This window comes from Bufo bufo, chromosome 6 (genome assembly GCF_905171765.1).
Source record: "Bufo bufo chromosome 6, aBufBuf1.1, whole genome shotgun sequence".
NCBI classification, from domain to species: Eukaryota; Metazoa; Chordata; class Amphibia; order Anura; family Bufonidae; genus Bufo; species Bufo bufo.
In genome coordinates this window covers 317,461,639-317,482,989 of record NC_053394.1, presented here as the reverse complement: position 1 = coordinate 317,482,989, position 21,351 = coordinate 317,461,639, and the positions used below count along the sequence as shown (strand labels likewise).

The 21,351-nt window shown below is 41.8% G+C and overlaps 1 protein-coding gene across 1 annotated transcript in view; it reads right to left on the bottom strand.

The window, feature by feature from the left end:
* Positions 1-384: 384 nt before the first annotated feature.
* BRCA1 (BRCA1 DNA repair associated) overlaps positions 385-21,351 on the bottom strand; it is a 145,880-nt gene continuing 124,913 nt past the window's right edge. The window contains exons 19-23 of the mRNA XM_040436854.1: positions 18,894-18,977; positions 16,307-16,361; positions 16,111-16,184; positions 7,655-7,706; positions 385-1,003 (exon numbers count right to left, since the gene is read on the bottom strand). Coding sequence (XP_040292788.1) covers positions 903-1,003; positions 7,655-7,706; positions 16,111-16,184; positions 16,307-16,361; positions 18,894-18,977 — 366 coding nt within the window. The 3' untranslated portion in view covers positions 385-902. The remainder of the gene's footprint in view (positions 1,004-7,654; positions 7,707-16,110; positions 16,185-16,306; positions 16,362-18,893; positions 18,978-21,351) is intronic.

Sequence of the window (21,351 nt, the reverse complement as noted above, 5' to 3'; positions counted from 1 at the left end):
AGTTTAGAAAAAATTCTAAGTGTGAAAGTAGTTCAGACGGATCCGTCCAGACTTTACATTGAAAGTCAATGGGGACGGATCAGTTTGAAAATTGAGCCATATTGTGTCATCTTCAAACGGATCCGTCCCCATTGACTTACATTATAAGTCTGGACGGATCCGTTTGCCTCCGCGCGGCCACCCGAACGCTGCAAGCAGCATTCGGGTGTCCGCTTGCTGAGCGGAGGCTGAACGCTGCCAGACTGATGCATTCTGAGCGGATCCGCATCCACTCAGAATGCATTAGGGCAGTACGGATGCGTTCGGGGCCGCTTGTGAGAGCCTTCAAACGGAGCTCACAAGCGGAGCCCTGAACGCTAGTGTGAAAGTAGCCTTATTTAAAAGGACATTCCAGGAACAACTGTATTATGCCTAGTGGCTGACATCTTCGGTGTTTGAATCGCAAAGCAATAACACAGGGTACCCATTTTTGGGGGAAAGCTCATTTAAGGACCTTGAAGGAATGCCCACAAAATGCAGAATTTCAATCATGACATGCAAATCTTAAAAGGAGTTTTTCCACAGGATGGGTGATGAATGTCTGATCGCTGGGGGCCACACTGCTGGGTCCCCACAGATCAAAAGAATCCAAGGTCTCTGGAATATCCATTCAAATAACATGGTGACGGGAACAGCCAAGCACTGTACTCAACTATCCTATTCAGTCCCGTAGACAATGAATGTTGTGGTTGCATGCATGCGCAACAACCACTTCATACATTAAGCAGCAAGGAGGAACGGGAGGCTCGGGACCCCTTTCTAGTAAACCCTTGTGGGAAAACCCCTTTAAGACCACAAAAAAAAAAAAAATGTGGTAACGTAATCAAATGTCTCCACAGGAAAGAAGCGCGGATCACATCACATCACACAAGGTAACTGTCGAATGCCTGAAGTTTATAACTTGACACGCTGTCCAGCACCCATTCACGAGTAATCACAAGACAACGGTACTTCTTCCTCATGGCTGCAAGAAAGGAAATAAAATATGTAATGCGTTATGCTGCATTAGTGGTTTCACACAGACAACGTTAATGGGGATGCCTGGTTTAGAAAAATCAATTTTTAAAAGAGGTATTCCAGTTATGTGAGGTCCAGGATAGGGAATAACTATTAGATCGTTAGGGGTCCCATCACTAGGACCCCCGCAGATCACGAGAACAGGTACCACGTGGGACCTCCGAAATTAAGGGGACCACTCCTTTCATTCCTAAGGGAGTTCCATAGATAGAATACAGTGCTCGGCTATCTCCAGAACTACCATGAATATAAATGGAGCAGCTGCATGCATGCTCAACTGGCCACTCTCTTCATTTCAGGGGACTTCAGAGTCTGGGGTCTCCATACTCGTGATTAGTGCAGGTCCCAGTGGTAGGACCTTCTTCAATCTAATGGTTATCCCTTATCCCATGTACCAGGGATAACATCATATATCCGGAATACCCCTATAGCTAACCAATTAATGGGATATGCCCCCTCAGCTGTGATAATAAGAGCTGCAGGAGAAGGGACATGCCTCCTGATCTGCCAACCTGATAAAAATCTAGAAGAGAAATTAGAGCAGTGAATGTGGAGATCTCTGGTTCCATGTGAGGTCCAGGGCTGGCTCTAGCTTTGTTAGAAAGAGGCTGCCATGTCCTATATGATGTCTGTTTTTTATGTTTTACATCCATCATGTCATAACCCCTTCTATATTGCATGTGTTTTGGGCCTAAAAGATCAATATTTAGCTCATGCTAGATAAACGGGTATAATTTTTGTTACACTATAACATTTATTTGAGTCTTATGCCAGAGCATTATTTTCACAATTTTTTTTTTTTTTATAATTATTTGATTTTTAGAATATAAAAGAAAAAAACATGAATTTTGCAAGTTTAATGTGTAAAGACCCCCCACCAACCTTATATTGATGACCTATTCTATGGATAGGTCATCAATTTGTTAGTCCCAGAAAACCCCTTTATAGAATTAAAAGAGGACCCGTCACCAAGTAAGCTTTCATAAAGTATAAATTCTAAAGTATCTTTTCTTACAACTCTACATTGTACAGCTCCTCTGTTATTACTTCTGGAAACATTGGAAACATATGAATACACTACTGGTCAGTAAAGTCTGTTACTGCTAGTGTTCAGCGAATCGAAGTATCCAAATTGGACTTCGATGCAAATATCGGGAAAAATTTGATTCGCCATGAATACTGATTTCCTCTCGCTTCGTGGGAACAAATTAATTTTTTTTTATGAAATGGCAGTAAAAAAAAAAAAAAAAAATTACTTACCTCACCCATTTGAACACACAAAGAGGAAATTAGGGATCGACAGATTATCGGAAGTACCGATATTATCGGCCGATATTCAGGATTTTATACATCATCGGTATCGGCATCTAACCTTGCCGATATACCGATAATGCGTATAAAGCGAATACTAGTGAGCGCTTCCATTATGGAAGCACGCACTAGTATGCATCGGGTGTCGGGAGCGGGAAAGTAGCGCAGCAAGCGCTTCCGATATTCAAACTCCCTGGTAGTCTTTGATGGGGCCCGTGCTGCACTGTCCTAACCCTGTACAGCATCAGGACGTAGTGCGCGCACTATGACCTGACGCTGCACGCTGTCAGGTGACAGTGCAGCACGGGCTGGAGAAAACAGGGGAGCAAGACGCCAGACCCGGAGAGGAAAAGGAGCCGCAGTGCAGGAGGAGTTTTTTTATTTTATTCATCTGAGGTCTGATAGGGGTTAATAAAAGGTCTGATCTGAGGTCTGATGGGGGTTAATAAAGGTCTGATCTGAGGTCTGATGGGGGTTAATAAAGGTCTGATCTGAGGTCTGATGGGGGTTAATAAAGGTCTGATCTGAGGTCTGATGGGGGTTAATAAAGGTCTGATCTGAGGTCTGATGGGGGTTAATAAAGGTCTGATCTGAGGTCTGATGGGGGTTAATAAAGGTCTGATCTGAGGTCTGATGGGGGTTAATAAAGGTCTGATCTGAGGTCTGATGGGGGTTAATAAAGGTCTGATCTGAGGTCTGATGGGGGTTAATAAAGGTCTGATCTGAGGTCTGATGGGGGTTAATAAAGGTCTGATCTGAGGTCTGGTGGGGTTAATAAAGGTCTGATCTGAGGTCTGATGGGGGTTAATAAAGGTCTGATCTGAGGTCTGATGGGGGTTAATAAAGGTCTGATCTGAGGTCTGATGGGGGTTAATAAAGGTCTGATCTGAGGTCTGATGGGGGTTAATAAAATCAGAGAGGAGGGGGGAGGGGATGGTGTGGAAATAGGCACTAGTGTATTATAAATGTAAATTATAAATTGACTACCAACTAAAGGCTTTATTAATTAATAATTTACATTTATAATATACTAGTGCCAAATGCAAATTTTCACCACCTCAGTGACTACCAACTAATATAATATATATGAGATATAAAATATCGGTATTATTTATCGGCTATCGGCCTGAAAGTTCACAGATTATCGACTCTAAAAATAATAAATAAATTTAAAAAAACGGTCTACCGCCTAGAGGCAATCGCGCTTGATTGCAGAAACCACGCGGGGTGATTGATTTTGCGCAGTGTCTTCAATCAAGATGGCCGCAACAGCCTCTTTGCAATCAAATGGATAAGGCGAGTATGTTTGTTTTTGTTTTTTAACCGGATTGGCCCCTGAAAGGCCTTAATTTTAATCTCAGATGCTGCGATCAGCGAATGCAGCGTCTGAGGGGTTCAATGATCCCCGTCATTGCACCCTCTACATACAAAGAAATGCGCTTCGTGATATAGTAATTCATCACAAATCAGATTTCTTTGTGAAATTCAGTGAAGCAGCTGAATTCAATTTTTCATCACTTTGTTCCCCTCTAGTTACTCCATACACTTACACTTTTTAGCACTGGCTGGACAGTGATTAGGGACACACTATTGATAAGGGGGAATGGTACACACGTGGACAAAATTTTGGTACCGTCCGTTAAAAGAAAGAAAAATGGTCACTGATAACTTGCAGCTGACAAAATTAAAAAAAAAAGTACTAAAATCAACTAATGAAATCAGACATTGCATGTGGGTCAATAGAATAATTTATAAAACAAACTAATAAAACTGGTCTGGACAAAATGACAGTACCCTTAACTTAATATTTTATTGCACAACTTTTTGAGGCAATCACTGCAATCAAGTGATTTCTGTAACTCTCAATGAGAATTCTGCACCTGTCCACAGGTATTTTGGCCCAGTCCTCATGAGCAAACTGCTCTAGATGTCTCAGGTTTGAAGGACACCTTCTCCAGACTGCATGTTTCAGCTCCTTCCAGAGATGTTCAATAGAATTTAGATCAGGGTTCATAGAAGGCCACTTCAGAATAGTCCAGTGCTTTGCTCTTAGCAGTTTTTGGATATTTTTATCTGTGTGTGTTTGGGTCATTATCCTGCTGGAGTACCCATGTCCTGTGACTGAGACCAAGCTTTCCTACACTGGGCAGCACATTTCGCTCCAGAATGCCTTCATAGTCTTGAGATTTCATTGTGCCCTGCACAAATTCAAGACACCCTGTCCCAGATGCAGCAAAGCAGCCCCAAAACATAACAGAGTCTCTTTCAGGTTTCAAGGTAGGTACAATGTTCTTTTCTTTGTCTGCTTCATTTTTGCGTCTGTGAACTTGCCAAAAAGTTAGTTTTCTATCATCCATCTAAATGAAATTTTCCCAGAAGATTTGTGGCTTGTCAACAAGTATTTTTAGGATTTGCCTTTAACAGTGGTTTCCTCCTCGATCGTCTTCCATTAAGTCCACTTTGGCTACGCAACAGATGATGCAATCTGACACGGATGTACCTTGACCTTGGTGTTTAAACTCTTTGGAAGTTGTTTTAGGCTCTTTGGTTACCATTCGCATTATCAGTCTCTTCAATTTGTCATCAATTTTTCTCTGGCGGCCACTTCCAGGGAGGTTGGCTACAGTCCCATAGACCTTAGACTTCTGAATAATACATGCAACTGTAGTTGCATCAAGCTGTATAGAGATGGTCTTATAGCCTTTACCATTTTCTTTCTAATCTCCTGACACAACTCTCTCCTTAGCTTTCTTTGGTCCATGTTCAGTGTGGTACCCACCATGATACCAAAACAGCACGTTGACCACTTTTCACCCTTTAAATAGGCAGACCTACTGATTACAAGTTTGAAGACACTTGTGATGCTAATTATAGGACACACCTTAGTTTAACGTGTCCCTATGGTCAAATTATTTTCAATCTTCTCTAGGAACACCATCATTTTTGTCCAGGCCAGTTTCATTAGGCTCCATTCACACGTCCGTAATAATGGGTTCCTCAAATTGCGGAACGGGTGTGGACCTATTCATTCTCTATGGGGACAGAATGGATGCGAACAGCACACAGTGTGCTGTCCGCACCCGCATTTCCGGAGAGCGCGCTGCCGATCTTCCGGTCCGCGGCTCCGGAAAAAAGTAGAGAATGTCCTATTCTTTTCTGCAATTGCGGACAAGAATAGGCATTTCTATGGGGGTGCCGGCCGGGTGTATTGCGGATTCGCAATGCACTACGGACGTGTGAATGGACCCTTCGCTTGCTTTTGAATTGTGGTTCAACACAATCCTTTTAAAAAACCCGATTTTCAATAGCAGTAAATGTTTCATTTATTTCAGTGACCATTGTGGGAAGAACAATTTTGTCCGTGTGTGTAACATCCACTATAAATTTCCAGGAGATTCCCCAGAATTGTTATTTTATGGGCAGTTTAAGTATTTACTCAGACATGTCAGGAGAGTCTTTTTTTTATTTTTATTTTTTACCACCACCCCCAAACCTAACATCCACAGCTTATACAACTGTGATTTTATAGGATGACCTGCTATATATTGTACTTTAAAAGGGTTGTCCAGGATTCCTATATTGATGTGCTATCCTCACCATAGGCATCAATATCTGATAAGAGGGGGTAAATACCCCACACCCAGCCGATCAGCTGTACCTAAGAAGCTTCCAAAGAAAGAAACAGGCGCCAAAACTACATTGTGTAGTTGACAGAACTGGTTAGTACAGTGCTGCTCCGACTGAAGTGAATGGAGCAGCGCTGCAGTAACCAGCATTGTTCACTACACAAAGGAAGGAGCTATGTATTTCAGGAGCCGATTCAGACCAGCTGATCAGCAGGGGTGTTGGGTGTTGGGTGTCAATATTAGAATTGTGGACAACCCTGTTAAGTGGACAGACAGGCATTCTTTTCATCCCCAGACTCAAAGACTGATCATAAACTGGAAAGATCAGTATGTTCTTCTACATTTACACAATCTGTAATATTACAATGGGAGGTGCTATCCACAAAGTATTGCTATAATTCTCAGATAAGACAAATCCGTATGAACAGAAAGTTCTTTACTGTAAGAGCAGCAGGTAAAATTGTACAAATAACTCACCAAGGTAGCTGCTCCTCAATTATTTATAAAGAAAAAACTGCTTTACTGTGAGTCATTTTGGTAAAATGTTGGAAGCAATGTATTTTAGAACATAAGATTCCATAAATTACAGTTTAACCATCTCAGTGTTTGTCAAGCCCAGTCTGCTAAGATTCAGAAAATAAATATAACCTATTGGCGCAGAGTTTACAGTTTAAAGATATGTTTCCCAGAATACCAGAAAGTAAGTGAAATAAAAAGCGCAATAAAAGCAACATTTAGGTTATGGCAGACAGCAGCGATTAATCACTATGGCACGTGGGGTTTTCAAGACAAAGCCACAGAAGAATAATGAACGAGAAAGCAAACGTGGCCAAGAAAAAGACAGCAGATGAAAAGCGGCACAGGACGGGTTTTAAGGACATTAACAGGCTGAGTTATTATAGGTATATGCATTTATGTAATATGTATGTATATGCATGGAATGTCCACCTGTACTCCATGTTTTTATAAACCTAAATCAAATAATTTCTTAGAGGGAATCTGTCAGCAGTTACGGCCATGCTAAATTGCTGACAGCATTGAGTAGGGGCTGGGCAGTTCAGTACAAAGAGTGGTTGGAGGAGGAGTTTTTATTATCAGGAGGATCGTGAATATGAATTTTAATTCTGCCAGGTTCTGCTGTATAAGTGCAATGGAGGTGGAGCGCCACTGAAGTGCTCTCTGCTCTGAGGGACAGCTGCCGTGGTCTCCTGGTTGGATGCTACATCTGTCACTCAGAGGAGATGGGGAAGGGCTATGAAGCAGCTCCGTGCAGAGAGCACTAAACAGTGGGGCTCCTCCTGTCTTCATAGCTCCACAAAAGTATATTTATACTGCTCTCACTGGCCCCTGTCTAGAGCAGTCAGCAGTGTATCACAGGCAAAACTGCTGACAGATTCTTTTTAATACAAGTTCACTGCTGTCAGCTTTATCTTTCTGATACACAGCTGCTGTTCACAGTGAAATCCATCAGACTGGCTGTCTGACGGCTCATACGTCAGACAGACTGCCCCTCCCCCTCCACTCTCTCCTGAACAATCTAGGCCGGTTTCAGACCACATCAAAGTTCAACTCCACTTAGAAAATCTTTCAAAGAAAAGAGAGGGGAATGAGGTGCTGTAACATCCATGTTAACTGCATAACTTCCATCTGTCATTTCTTACCTGGATAGTCTGTCTCTTTATCTGGCTGGACCACCACGAGAGATGTCATCCCCTGCAATAAAAGCAAAACACAAACTGGTCTTTGTTTCTTCTTCCAGATCACAGAAAAGAAGCAACAGCACAAGATCCCATTAATCTGAGTAAGCTGGCAGTTTTAGGACCATGTACCAATGGTAACCAGAAGCATGTTCACCTTCTGACTGTTGATAGGTCCGATCACTGCACAGTCTACAGAGTAGTGTAACACTAATCGTATGTTGTGTGACTAGCCACAACTGGACTTGCTATAGCCAAATATCAAGCCCTTCTAATGGTTTGGGTACGAGGATTGTATCTCCACTCTGATCTGACGCCGGCTTGTATAGACATCTCACAGGTCATTAGCTGATGAATGGACGGCTATGGAGATGCTTTTCACAAAAGTCAATGTGTAGGTTTCCAATTTATTATATATATTTTTTTATTGAAAGGGTTTAGAGAGTTACAAAACATGGCTGCTTTCTTCCAAAAAACAAAGCTACAACTGTACATAGGACAGGTGTAGAACTGCTTTTAAAAGAAAGCAGCCATGTTTCTCTAATCCTGTACTATCCCAATAAAACTCAGACCAAGAGCTGTTATACAATTCTTCTCTGCCTAATCACGAGTGATTTCCATTGCCAGATATGTGCAATAAGGTCAAAGTACATAGCAAACAGTAATCTACTCTGAGATTCCCATCTGATGATCTCGTATAAAACCACCCTTCTTAATATGCCGGATGCTAAAAGCATACTCCTTAAAGGGGTTTTCTCACCTCAGCAAATGTCATTTACCAAGGAGTCAAAGTTAATACAAGGCACTTACTAATGTATTGTTATTATCCATATTGCCTCTTTTCCTGGCTGCATTCATTTTATCACATACACTGCTCACTTCCACGTTATGACCACCCTGCAATCCAGCACAAGTGGTCGTGATTACACACTACTGGAAAAAGCGCCGGCCAGGACCATGGGAGTGCTGATACGCAGCAGCTCCCGTCCCGTCAACTAGCATCTGCTCTTCAGCGGTGGCTGCAACCCCTGTCTATCAGCAGTGTATATTGCGATGGAAAAATAAATCAAGCCAGCAAAGGAGGCAATATGGATCATCACAATACATTAGTAAGTGCCTTGTATTAACTGCACATGATAAATGCCATTTGCTGAAGTGAGACAACACCCTTTAAAAGGGGTTTTCTGGGAGCTAAATATTGATGACCTACCCTCAGACTAGGTCATCAATAGCTGATCCATAGGGGGCAGTCTCCCGACACTCCTGCCATTTAGGCCACATTCACACATACATGGATTTTTCAAAGACCACGAAAACCCGGCCTGCCGTCCTGCTGAGTCCAGGAGTGTATTACTGTACAGTGGCGGTGGCACAAAGCACACTGCGTCATAGCAACCAATGACACCGTGCGCTCAGCAGAACGGCAGGCCGGGTTTTCACGGACCGTGGTTCGCGAAAATCCACGTATGTGTGAATGCTGCCTTAGCTGTTGGAACGGGCAGCGGCGCTCTAGTGGGTGTTGTGCCCTCTGACGTCACATCAGGCACATGGCCTTTGTGCTGCTCTGTCTCAATTGAAAGGGACTGAGCTGCAAAACCAAGTATGAGCGCTGAGAGCAGCATAAGCTGGTGACAGATACCCCGAGCTCCTGGCTCTCCTTCACATGCTCTGCCGCAGCTACAGGAAGACAGCGGTCAACCTATGCCAGGGAAAACCAAGAACTGTAAGACTTCTGAGCTTGTGCAGTGCCTTGACCAAGCTCCTGCAATCAGTCACAATGGATCTGCTCAATACAGGTTTCAACGACGACTGGGTCAATTCAAGAAAGTTACCCAGAGTTCTGCTCATGATAAATGTCACCAATGTATGCTGCCTTCAGATAGCAGCATAAATATAATGGCCGATACCCTTTGAAGTCTATAACAATTACAGGATTGCCATGTTCTGGCGATCCCAGATATGGGCACTCCATGAACGCCAATGTCAAGCTCCGTGTGTATCTTTGCAAACAGATTCTCCGTGGAATCAGACGCACATTGCTTTAAGGGTTGTAAACGGAGGATAGTTAAAGAAAATAGGAATACTCCCTCCCCCAACAACTGCCACTAGCATTAGACAGTCTCCTATACACAGCAAGTCAAGTTGTTGCTCAGTCTATTGATCACTAGTCTCGAAATATAGCAGTCTGCTGCAAGACAGGGAAAGAAAGCATGGACATGTCACTGCATTACCTAATATGTACTTGGTGAAGAGTATAGCGCCTAGTGATGTGCTGAGGGGGCCGTACTCGGGAGCATGATGAAGAGGTGCCTCGGCCACAAGCACAGCACAGTCACACTGGGTGGGCCGAGGAACTCGCCTTTTCAAACGTCATATTTTATTTCCCTGGGAAAATATATGTCCCTGGCACTTACCGAGCTAGTGTTTTTGGACGATTCCCAGGATTCTCTAGCAAATCAAACTTGCATTATAATCAAATCAAAATGAAAGGTTAGGTAGTATGTTTGCTCATAAAGCGGAAAGAGTAAATGTGTTCATAGAAAGGACTGGCATCCGTCCTTGCTCTAGTACACAAGCAATCCACAGATAACCCAGATGGAAGAGGAGGAATGCTAGGCATGTAGGGGTGCCAGCTGGCTGTAGTCAACGGAGGAGTCAGTTGATACCCATGTACTAAAAACGGCTTGGGATGAGACAGTACTTCATAATTCAGAAGTAATGTTATCTAAACTATATAATTATTTATATTATATATATATATATATATATATATATATATATATAAAAATAATCAGGAATTCTAGTACATTTCATAACTGACTTACATAGTAATATCACCAATACTGTGTGATCAGTGCTTTCATTTACAGGCCGAGAAGCCTGAGGATGTGCTACTGCCAACTTCTTAACTCTTTAAGGATCCTGACAATTTTTATTTTATTTTTTTTCTCCCCGCCTTCAGTCATACCTTTTTTTTTTTCTTACTTTTTTGTCCATGTAGCCAGATGAGGGTTTGTATTTTTTAATTGTACCATTTAATCTACCATATCATGTATTGGAAAATGAGGTGAAATTAAAAAGTAATTCTGCCATGGTTTTTTGGGTTTTCTTTTTACCACCTTCACTGTGCGCTAAAAATGACTTGACTTAATTCTGTGGGTCACCAAAATTATGGTGATGCCAAATTTGTATAGTTTTTATTTAGTTTTACTACTTTTAAAGTGCACCTAAGCCTTCAAATAAAATTTATTGATAACTATTCTAAATGTGATGGAAATATTTTTTTGTAATGTACTTTATGCTTTTATTTTTCCGTGAAAAGTAGGCACCTGAAATCCAAGTGTCTATTGCGCTTAGCACCGTTGAAATGTCAGCAGTGTATGGGAATACGGTACCACTGGTGCCGCTCTGAGCGCTGTACTGGCTGGAGCACACATCACTGCTCCTGCCTAGATGTGTTACGTCAGGCTTTAGCACAATGGGTAAAGGCAGGAGGAGCGATGTGCTACGCGTGCTCCTGCCCTGCACTCACTCTTTAAAAGTTGTACTATAATTTTTAGTCCCCTTCGGCACTTTAACATGCACTTCTGATCAATCCCTGCCGTACGTCCCAGGCTGCCACAGCAACTGATCAGAGCGCCATGATTTTGCTATAGTGGGCAGCGATCGAAGGTCAGAAGAAGTGTCCTCTTTCTGTGTAACCCCTCAGATGCTGTGACCGCTATTGACGGCATCTGAGGGGGTTCAATGACCAGGATCGGAGTTTTGTGAATGCAGGAAAAGGTAAACCAGATGGATAAACAGCAGCAGTTGTTACCAAAGGAAAACATATAATGAACATAATCTTGCAACATATTTATTGCGTGTATATTGCAATATTACTTCATTTGAAACGCCTTATTCGTTGCATAGAACAACCCCTTTAAACCTTATCAAAGGAACATGCTGTAGATCCGACACACAAGCACACATACAACTCCCATTATCTGAGACAGTATAAATGTGAATATTTATCTGCAATGTGATTTGAATACTCACTCAGTAATCCACATTTATTAAGACATATATCTTATATCTACTTTTTCTCTGTAGGCTCCACTCCTGGTATTGAGAAAAAGGGTTGAGGGGCACTCCTTGTTAGAGAGTGGGCAGTGCTCAGGGGTAGAAGGGGCATCTAATATTTATCAAAGAATCACGGCACTCTATAGCTGCTTGGAGCTTATTATTTTATTTCATTTCATTAATTTTTATCCATCCAAAAAACAGCCACTGGCCAACGTTTCATAGAAACCTAGAATGTGTCGGCAGATAAGAACCATTTGGCCCATCTAGTCTGCCCAATATACTGAGTACTATGGATAGCCCCTGGCCCTATCTTATATGAAGGATGGCCTTTTGCCTATCCCATGCATGCTTAAACTCCTCCACTGTATTTGCAGCTACCACTTCTGCAGGAAGGCTATTCCATGCATCCACTACTCTCTCAGTAAAGTAATACTTCCTGATATTACTTTTAAACCTTTGCTCCTCTAATTTAAAACTATGTCCTCTTGTAGCAGTTTTTCTTCTTTAAATATTCTCTCCTCTTTTACCTTGTTGATTCCCTTTATGTATTTAAAAGTTTCTATGTATTTAAAAGTTTCTTTTAAAGTCTTAGACCTTGTTCACGGCCTTAGTGTTCATAGGAGGGAGTATATAGGATGGTGTTGGCTTTCAATGGAGCCTGCTTACTCGGCTGGTTTCAAAACTCCCATAGAAGTGACTAGAGACAGCCACGCAGGCACTGCCACCTCTCCAGTCACAGTGGCTACAAGATGGGGGGCCTCCATTCTGGAGACAGGAGTGGGACCTGCATCCATGAGATATTTATGGAATATATATACTATGGGTATATGATATGAATACACCTATAATGTGGTCCAATCCTTGAGAAGACTGATCAACACCACCACCACAGAGGAATATCCTAGCATGGCAGTAGTGCCGCCTGCAACTGAGAACTCAACAAAGCGTAAAGTACTAACATGCTGTTTTCACATCTTTACATACATAAAAATGCATGTCATATAGAGTATTATTCTAATAGTTCTAAATTTCACATATTTAATATAAATAAATAAACTGTCGCTCACACAAATGTCCCCCAACACCATATTACACTGCGTGCAGAATTATTAGGCAAATTAGTATTTTGACCACATCATCCTCTTTATGCATGTTGTCTTACTCCAAGCTGTATAGGCTCGAAAGCCTACTACCAATTAAGCATATTAGGTGATGTGCATCTCTGTAATGAGAAGGGGTGTGGTCTAATGACATCAACACCCTATATTAGGTGTGCAGAATTATTAGGCAACTTCCTTTCCTTTGGCAAAATGGGTCAAAAGAAGGACTTGACAGGCTCAGAAAAGTCAAAAATAGTGAGATATCTTGCAGAGGGATGCAGCACTCTTAAAATTGCAAAGCTTCTGAAGCGTGATCATCGAACAATCAAGCGTTTCATTCAAAATAGTCAACAGGGTCGCAAGAAGCGTGTGGAAAAACCAAGGTGCAAAATAACTGCCCATGAACTGAAAAAAGTCAAGCGTGCAGCTGCCAAGATGCCACTTGCCACCAGTTTGGCCATATTTCAGAGCTGCAACATCACTGGAGTGCCCAAAAGCACAAGGTGTGCAATACTCAGAGACATGGCCAAGGTAAGAAAGGCTGAAAGACGACCACCACTGAACAAGACACACAAGCTGAAACATCAAGACTGGGCCAAGAAATATCTCAAGACTGATTTTTCTAAGGTTTTATGGACTGATGAAATGAGAGTGAGTCTTGATGGGCCAGATGGATGGGCCCGTGGCTGGATTGGTAAAGGGCAGAGAGCTCCAGTCCGACTCAGACGCCAGCAAGGTGGAGGTGGAGTACTGGTTTGGGCTGGTATCATCAAAGATGAGCTTGAGGGGCCTTTTCAGGTTGAGGATGGAGTCAAGCTCAACTCCCAGTCCTACTGCCAGTTTCTGGAAGACACCTTCTTCAAGCAGTGGTACAGGAAGAAGTCTGCATCCTTCAAGAAAAACATGATTTTCATGCAGGACAATGCTCCATCACACGCGTCCAAGTACTCCACAGCGTGGCTGGCAAGAAAGGGTATAAAAGAAGAAAATCTAATGACATGGCCTCCTTGTTCACCTGATCTGAACCCCATTGAGAACCTGTGGTCCATCATCAAATGTGAGATTTACAAGGAGGGAAAACAGTACACCTCTCTGAACAGTGTCTGGGAGGCTGTGGTTGCTGCTGCACGCAATGTTGATGGTGAACAGATCAAAACACTGACAGAATCCATGGATGGCAGGCTTTTGAGTGTCCTTGCAAAGAAAGGTGGCTATATTGGTCACTGATTTGTTTTTGTTTTGTTTTTGAATGTCAGAAATGTATATTTGTGAATGTTGAGATGTTATATTGGTTTCACTGGTAAAAATAAATAATTGAAATGGGTATATATTTGTTTTTTGTTAAGTTGCCTAATAATTATGCACAGTAATAGTCACCTGCACACACAGATATCCCCCTAAAATAGCTAAAACTAAAAACAAACTAAAAACTACTTCCAAAAATATTCAGCTTTGATATTAATGAGTTTTTTGGGTTCATTGAGAACATGGTTGTTGTTCAATAATAAAATTAATCCTCAAAAATACAACTTGCCTAATAATTCTGCACTCCCTGTAATTGTCAAATACCCTTGTCTTAAGACCTCTTTTGCCATGATCCATAACGGCTCCCCCGGAGATTGGAAGGCGCATGTACACAGAAGCATTGTATTTTCCAGGGTTTGTAAATCATGACAAGGTTAATGGCACCATTAGGAGATTTAATTAGAATGTTGTTAAACAGAACAAATTGGTATGCCGAGTTTTTTTTCCTACTTTCTAAGCACTAAGAAGTGTGCTAATTATCTCACTTAGCTATTTTGTGGGATATAAGAAGATAAAGCTACAGCTTTCTATCCTGTTACATAGTGAGCCAGCGATGGACTCCCACAGGCTCCAAAAGTTGCAGACGATTGTGTCGTACACTCGATAAACCTTCTTAGAACTTCTTTCAGCTTCAAAGAATGAGGTTTAAAAGGCGTTCCTAAAGGTCGACTGAGACGAGGACTGTGAGCACTTAAGTTGTGAGACTCCGAAGCAGGGAGCAGCTGTAGAGGTTCTCCAAGATTTAGTAAAATTAGGCATGGAGCTCCATGTCTAATTTTACTAAATCTTGAAGGACCCCTTTAAGGCCTTTAATCCTTTAGGTTATTGATGAATTTTATCTAGGTTTCTGAACGTGCATGTGGTATATATATGTATTATATAAATTGTTTATTGGGCCACACCGTTATGAATTGTACAGGGATATGCCCACCAAATATAAATTTGGTATGCCTATATTTTATTTTTTACATATTTAGGTGAGTACCCTGCTTATTTCCTTCCTTTACATTCCCTTCTACACTGAGGGGATCACAGCCTGTAAGCCTAGTATAATGCATTGTCACCTATGGTTTGTTTATACATGCGTGTCCATCTATGCAGGAATCCACCATTCATGGTCAAGCCCAAATTGGGCCTCATGCACACAACCATATCAGTTTTGTAGTCCGCAAAACACGGATACTGGCCATTTGCATACCGTATTTTCCCGTTCTGCATGTCTCACCCCATGTTAAAAATGCCTAGTCTTTTTTGCAAAACAGACAATAGGGCATGTTCTGTCTTTTTTGTGGGACAGCAGAATGGAAGCTGAGAGAACAGGGTATTTGCAGCCCCATTGAAATTAATAGGTCCGTATCCGAGCCACAAAAAATGCCACCTCTCCAGTCACAATAGCTGTGAGCTGAGGGACCCCATACTGGAGACTAGAGTGGGTTTTTATTTAGTTTCAACTTTCCAGCTATATACATGCTCTTGATATATTTTAGATGAACCCTGTTATAGGTAGGGCTACAAAAGAAGAAATATTAAGGGTATATTCACAAGTTGCAGATTGGTTGCAGAAGTTTGTGACAGTCTTATTCATCTGAAACGGGAACAGAACTAATTTTCAATGGCAGCCATTTCTGTAACAAATCTGCTGCATGTGAATTTACTCTAGGCAAGTCGGTATTTAGTGTTGTAATGGTGTGGACACACATTGAAATTGAGGTGAGGCCATAAACTATACCGACATGCAGTTTTACCGCAGATAGGCACATCTTCTAAATTGTTGCTGGTAAAACTCCGACAGTAACAAGAATAAAAAAAAACAATAAAAAAAAAAACACATTCTTATACAGTATATGCCTGCTTTGTGTGGCATTTTCCTACCCAGGCACCAGTGGAGAAAGACAAATTTGCGGCATCAGTAATACTGGAGATAAGAGGAAGCCTGCTGAATACACTTACTGATTTATGTTCAAACTGTGATGGGTCACGTGCCACAGATGCCCCACACAATGAAACCATGCACTCCAAATCATCTGAAAATAAAGGACAGGTCACTGAACAGGATATGCAAAAATGAATTTAACACTCCGTTTTTGTATCACAAATTAAATCATTCCATTTTAAAATGGCATATGCATATTATAACAGAACTTACCTCTAGCCATATCTTTGAAAGAACCAAGGCAGCAAATCTCAAAGTCTGTCAGGAGCTAAGAAGAAGCAAGTAAGACCGTTATTAACGAGAATCACAATGTATAATCCAATACAGTATAGAAATAATAAACTCTTAAATGTAATAAAGTTCTCATTTTAAATGGTGGCTGCACTTTAAATCAACTGTACAGGTGAATATAAGAAACTTTGTAATGTATCTTATTAAAGAAAAATGCCAATTTCCCCACTTTTCAGGCCCTTTCCTCCCATCCTCCCTCCTAAAAATGTTCACTCACTTGGAACTCTCTGTCAAATCTATCTTTGACACTAGACATCTATCTTTTATGCCCAGACCATGTAATATAGTTGTGACGTCACTGGCCTGCAGGAAGCTACTGCAAGTGCCGCTGCCTTCTCAAACAGCTGATCGGTGGGGGTCCTGGGTGTCGGACGCCGTAAAAATAGGCCCCTTTTTTACTGTGTCTGATTTTTTTGAGGCCAGTGGGACTTGACTATTTTGGTGGTAAAGTATATTGAGCTATAGACGTCTATTACTTATAATATTTATCATTTGTTATGGTTTTCCAGTTTGTAAAAAAAATTATGTTGGCTGTCCGTGATTTTGGGATAAGTTGTCCAGAAAAAAAGAAAAATTCTGGTTGGCAACCCTGAATCAGACCCAATGCCGCTCTGATACTGAGGATGGGTCATTAATATTAAAGTCCTGGAATACCCCTTTAATTCTAGATTATGATCTCAAATTTACATGCTACAGCGCATATCCTAAACCTTTTAAAGTTGATCGCTGGAGGTATACATTAACCGATTCAAACCTCCAGATACATTGAAACCCTCACTTACCATTTCAGCGCTGTCTGACACTGCAGAGGTTAGAAGATAAGGTAGGAGTTGCCCGTGAAATGTGACAGGCTACTTCTGGCACAATAAAGCCTGCATCTTCTCTCCTTCCTCTGACGGCAATAATCTAGTGTCTTGCTGACAGCAAAATAACCAAAGTACAAGCCTCTGATAGCAGTAAAAATGTTAAGCACCCTCTGCATTAGTAATTACAAGTAATTATGGGGTTTAGTCAAATATTAGGCTCATCTATTTTATTTTTTTTGCCTCTATTACTTAAGTCAGCAGCATGTGATAATACGATCACAATTCCCCCGCTGTCTCCGCCATATACTCAGCTGTCCTCCTCGGCGCATAATTAAGGTGGAAGCCGCATTGCGAATCCTGGTCACGTTGTAATGAGGAGGAGCAGAGGTTGAGTGCCTTGTGAAATGTCACCAGGAGCTGAGGGGCTATTTGCAACCTCATTAAGTGCATCTAGAGGATCACTGTACTATGTAAAAATACAGATTGCATTTACAACAGGGTTCGTGACTAATGGAGATATTTACGAGAGAAACCAAATCCGCGCCCTAGTCTCAGCCTGAGAGTTTTCACTTGCTCTCTGCCAGCCACAGCGCACCAAAAAAAAAAACAAGTTTGGAAAATTCTCAAAAGGAGCGTTCTATTCTCCAAGAAAAAAAAGTTGTTAGATGCATTGACTTTCATACAGTCTTGTAGACCAAGAAACCCATATGAAGGCATACAGCTACACTAACAGGTGCCTGGGTAAGTCTACGTTCACACTAGTGCCACACTTGAGTATTAGAGGGTTATCCCCAAAAAATTATGTATCTATTTATCCATAGGCTAGGTCATTAATATCAATCACATGTTCCTGCAGAGTCATATTGCCCTGTCTCATAAATCAGGAAGGAGAGGGAAGGGCTGGCAGAGGAATCAGAAGCATGAGTGCACAGAGTGGCTTGGGTCCGCCCTCAGTGCACGTAACTGCTCATTTGCATATGGGTTAAAAGTAAAAAAAAATTCTCCAGAATGAAGCTATACATTTCCTTAAATTCTGATTGACTTATTGATCATGTCATATTCACAGTGGACCAGCAGCTGCAGGTAATGCTCATGGTTAACCACTAATTGCCATGATGCCCCTGTAACTGCAACTTTAGGCTTTGTCCAAATTTCAGTGTCCGTGTGACGTCCGTGGAAAAAAAAAAATCTTTGTTCCATCCGTGAAGATGTCCCTGAAGGATCTGCGTGTCGTTTTTTGCACTACATGCATCCTCCGTATTCCACAGGCACTGCTCAGCTGAAAATAAAGTTTCCAGAGCACCACCAGTGGGATATTCTCAAATCATGACCGATAGGTGGGGGCCCTGAGGATTGCAGTTGAGGAACACTGTTGTAGCCGATTTGCCCAGATCTCACCCTTGGCATTACAAAGCGTGAAATCTGCACTGAAAATCCACACAAACCATTGACATGCGGCAGATTTCAAAATCTTAACCCCAAGTCAATTTCCACGCAGAAAATGTCTGCACTACTTAGCTGGTACTGTATTACTCTAAAAAATAACTGTGAAACATGAAGTGATAAGAGGAGCTGCTGCCAACCTACTAGTTATAGACAGATTTTGGTACTGGTGCAATCAGACGACGCAGATTAGCAGTAACCAGCTAATGGGAGGGAATTCATTTTCTATGGTGGTATCCAGCGGCCCAGACGAAACATACCAGTCCATCTGATCCTAGTCTTGATCTTCTGGGACCTCTATGATTTCTTCCATTGATTACGTCTCCTTTCACTTCAAAGTCATACTGAAACAAGAGGAGACACACATTAGGATTTCTAAATGCTGAGGGGAGACCCTAGGGCTTTTACACATAAGACAACTTATCGTATTGTTACAAAGACCTCAACCCAACTTCCTGGATGCATTCATTTCCCTCAAGTGGCACCTAAAGCAAAAACGGCATGTACATACAAGTCCATCATTTATATGTTCCTTAGTTAGAAAAGTTTGTGGGTATTGCAGTGTTAAAACCAGTATGGCCATCATTACAGATTCCGTTGTGTATTTTTTTTTTCTCCGATTCCTGTTATACAGTGATAAATGACCTGGTCTCACGTCACTGCACGACAATGACAGCAGCCTGAGAATGCTAGATGAACACTGTTGTACAACATGCTATGGTAGCAGCAGTCAGCAGGTTGCGGAGTATTTTTGCTAAATCAACCATACAACACTATCCTCCCCTGAGACCTTTGTATTCTAGATGAATGGAGCCGTGCAAGAGAGGCTTGGAGGGATGTACAGTTACCCCACCTTGCCCAAGGCACTACCCATTTCTGCCATGGTCATACTAAGGATTGGAGATGCAGAGAGGAGAAACTGATCGTGACTGTTTCACAAGTTAGTAGACATGGACAATGCAAATACTTAAAGGCTAGGGATGCCTTCGGGGTAAATTTTATTACTGCATTCTACTTATCTTTGGCCAAGAATATTTTGTCCTGTTGGTATATGATAAAAAATTCCAACAGTTTGTCTTCTACAGCCTTCAGTTTCACTGCATCTGCAGACTGCTGCTTCTCCTTCTCCGTGAATTCCGTCAGAGAACTGCTCTGTAGTCCTTATCTCTACGGTAGTTCCTGGAAAGCTCAAACACTTACTTAAGCTAAATGCTTATGAATTTGATCATAATTTAGCCTAAATAAGTCTTTATAAGCTGTTATGGAACATGGCTAAGCACTGCACAGCGGATTTCTGACAAAATGATTATGAAAGGAGAAGAGTCAGTCAGCAGAAGCAGTAAAACTTGTAGAAAAGACTGTAGAAGAAAAACTGTTGAAAAGCCCAAGAGAAGATGAATGGAATAATAGATTTCCTGGGTTTCCTTCCAAAGGAGTGCTCCGTCGGATCCATCAGAACAACACGTGAACACGGCCACTGATAATCATGAGGTGCACTTGACAAACTGGTGAGGAGGTGGCACCAGACTATGCGTCATTCCTTAGGAAGGCACAGGAACCATTCACTCTACTGGAGCTTTGCTGCAATACCAGTCATAGCCCATGGTCAAGAGAGATGCCATTTCCAGGACAAAAAAAAAAAAAAAGTACTAGCTTGCAAGTTTATGGCAGAGCTCCAGAGGCAATTTTTTAGTGAGTGTATGCCATCCAACAAAATAGGGGCACTGAGGATAGGCACTGGTGAGGCCTACCAATCTAGGTTTGGCAGAGGAATTAAGGGTATCTGTCACCAGGATCATAGACTATTATCTGAGGTAATACATGAGCAGTCCTAGAGATAAGGAGTCCAGATCACTACTTTATTTTCCTACTGCCCCAGTTCCTCCTCTGTCAGCATTTAAAGCTGTGCTTAAATAAATTGTCAGGACTGCTGTGCATGAGTACAGGAGTCCTCTCCATTATGTTAGCACAGCACAGCAGTCCTGACTCTGTATTTCATGGCAGCTTTGAGTGCTGACAGCGGTGGCAGTAGTACTCATGTATTCCCTCATATAAATAGTCCAAGGTCGTGGTGACAGATTCCCTTTAGCATCACAACTTGTTTTATACATTGCTGGAGAACAGACAGAGCTCCTGAGAAGAAGTACATTTTCCACAAGTACAAAATATGTGAAGGATTAGACTGAAACACACTTGAGAGTGCTTCGTGATTGTTGAGTATATAGCATGTTCTTCAGAAGCGCATCGAGGAGCTCTGCGGTCTACACAGCAACACTAGATGGAGGTTATCTAATTGAATACCTTGCCTTATATTCAGCAGGCAATGGGAAACAATTATCTTCAAGCTGAAAAAGACAGCTTGTCTTTCCCCAGACGGCAGATTGTGCCAACAGTCAACTTTCAGGGCACAGCTCTCGGAATAAGAATCAGCTGCCTGGTCCTAACTCCAGACCTCATGTTAATGTATTGTCCGGCCGTGGCGATTAGACATTCATTAGGGTTTAGTTGATGGGAAAGAAAACTTGAAATAAATCATATAAGTTCAAGCTCTGATAGAGATGGCTTCCAGATCTTTTTCAGCCTCATTAACGTGCAGGAGGTGTGCGGAGAGAAGGGAACACAATGGGAGCTTAGATTTAAAACGAAGACGAAATGAAATTGTTACAGCTCTAATTGGAACAAGTTGCTCATTTGTCTAGAAAGATGAGGAAAGTGACA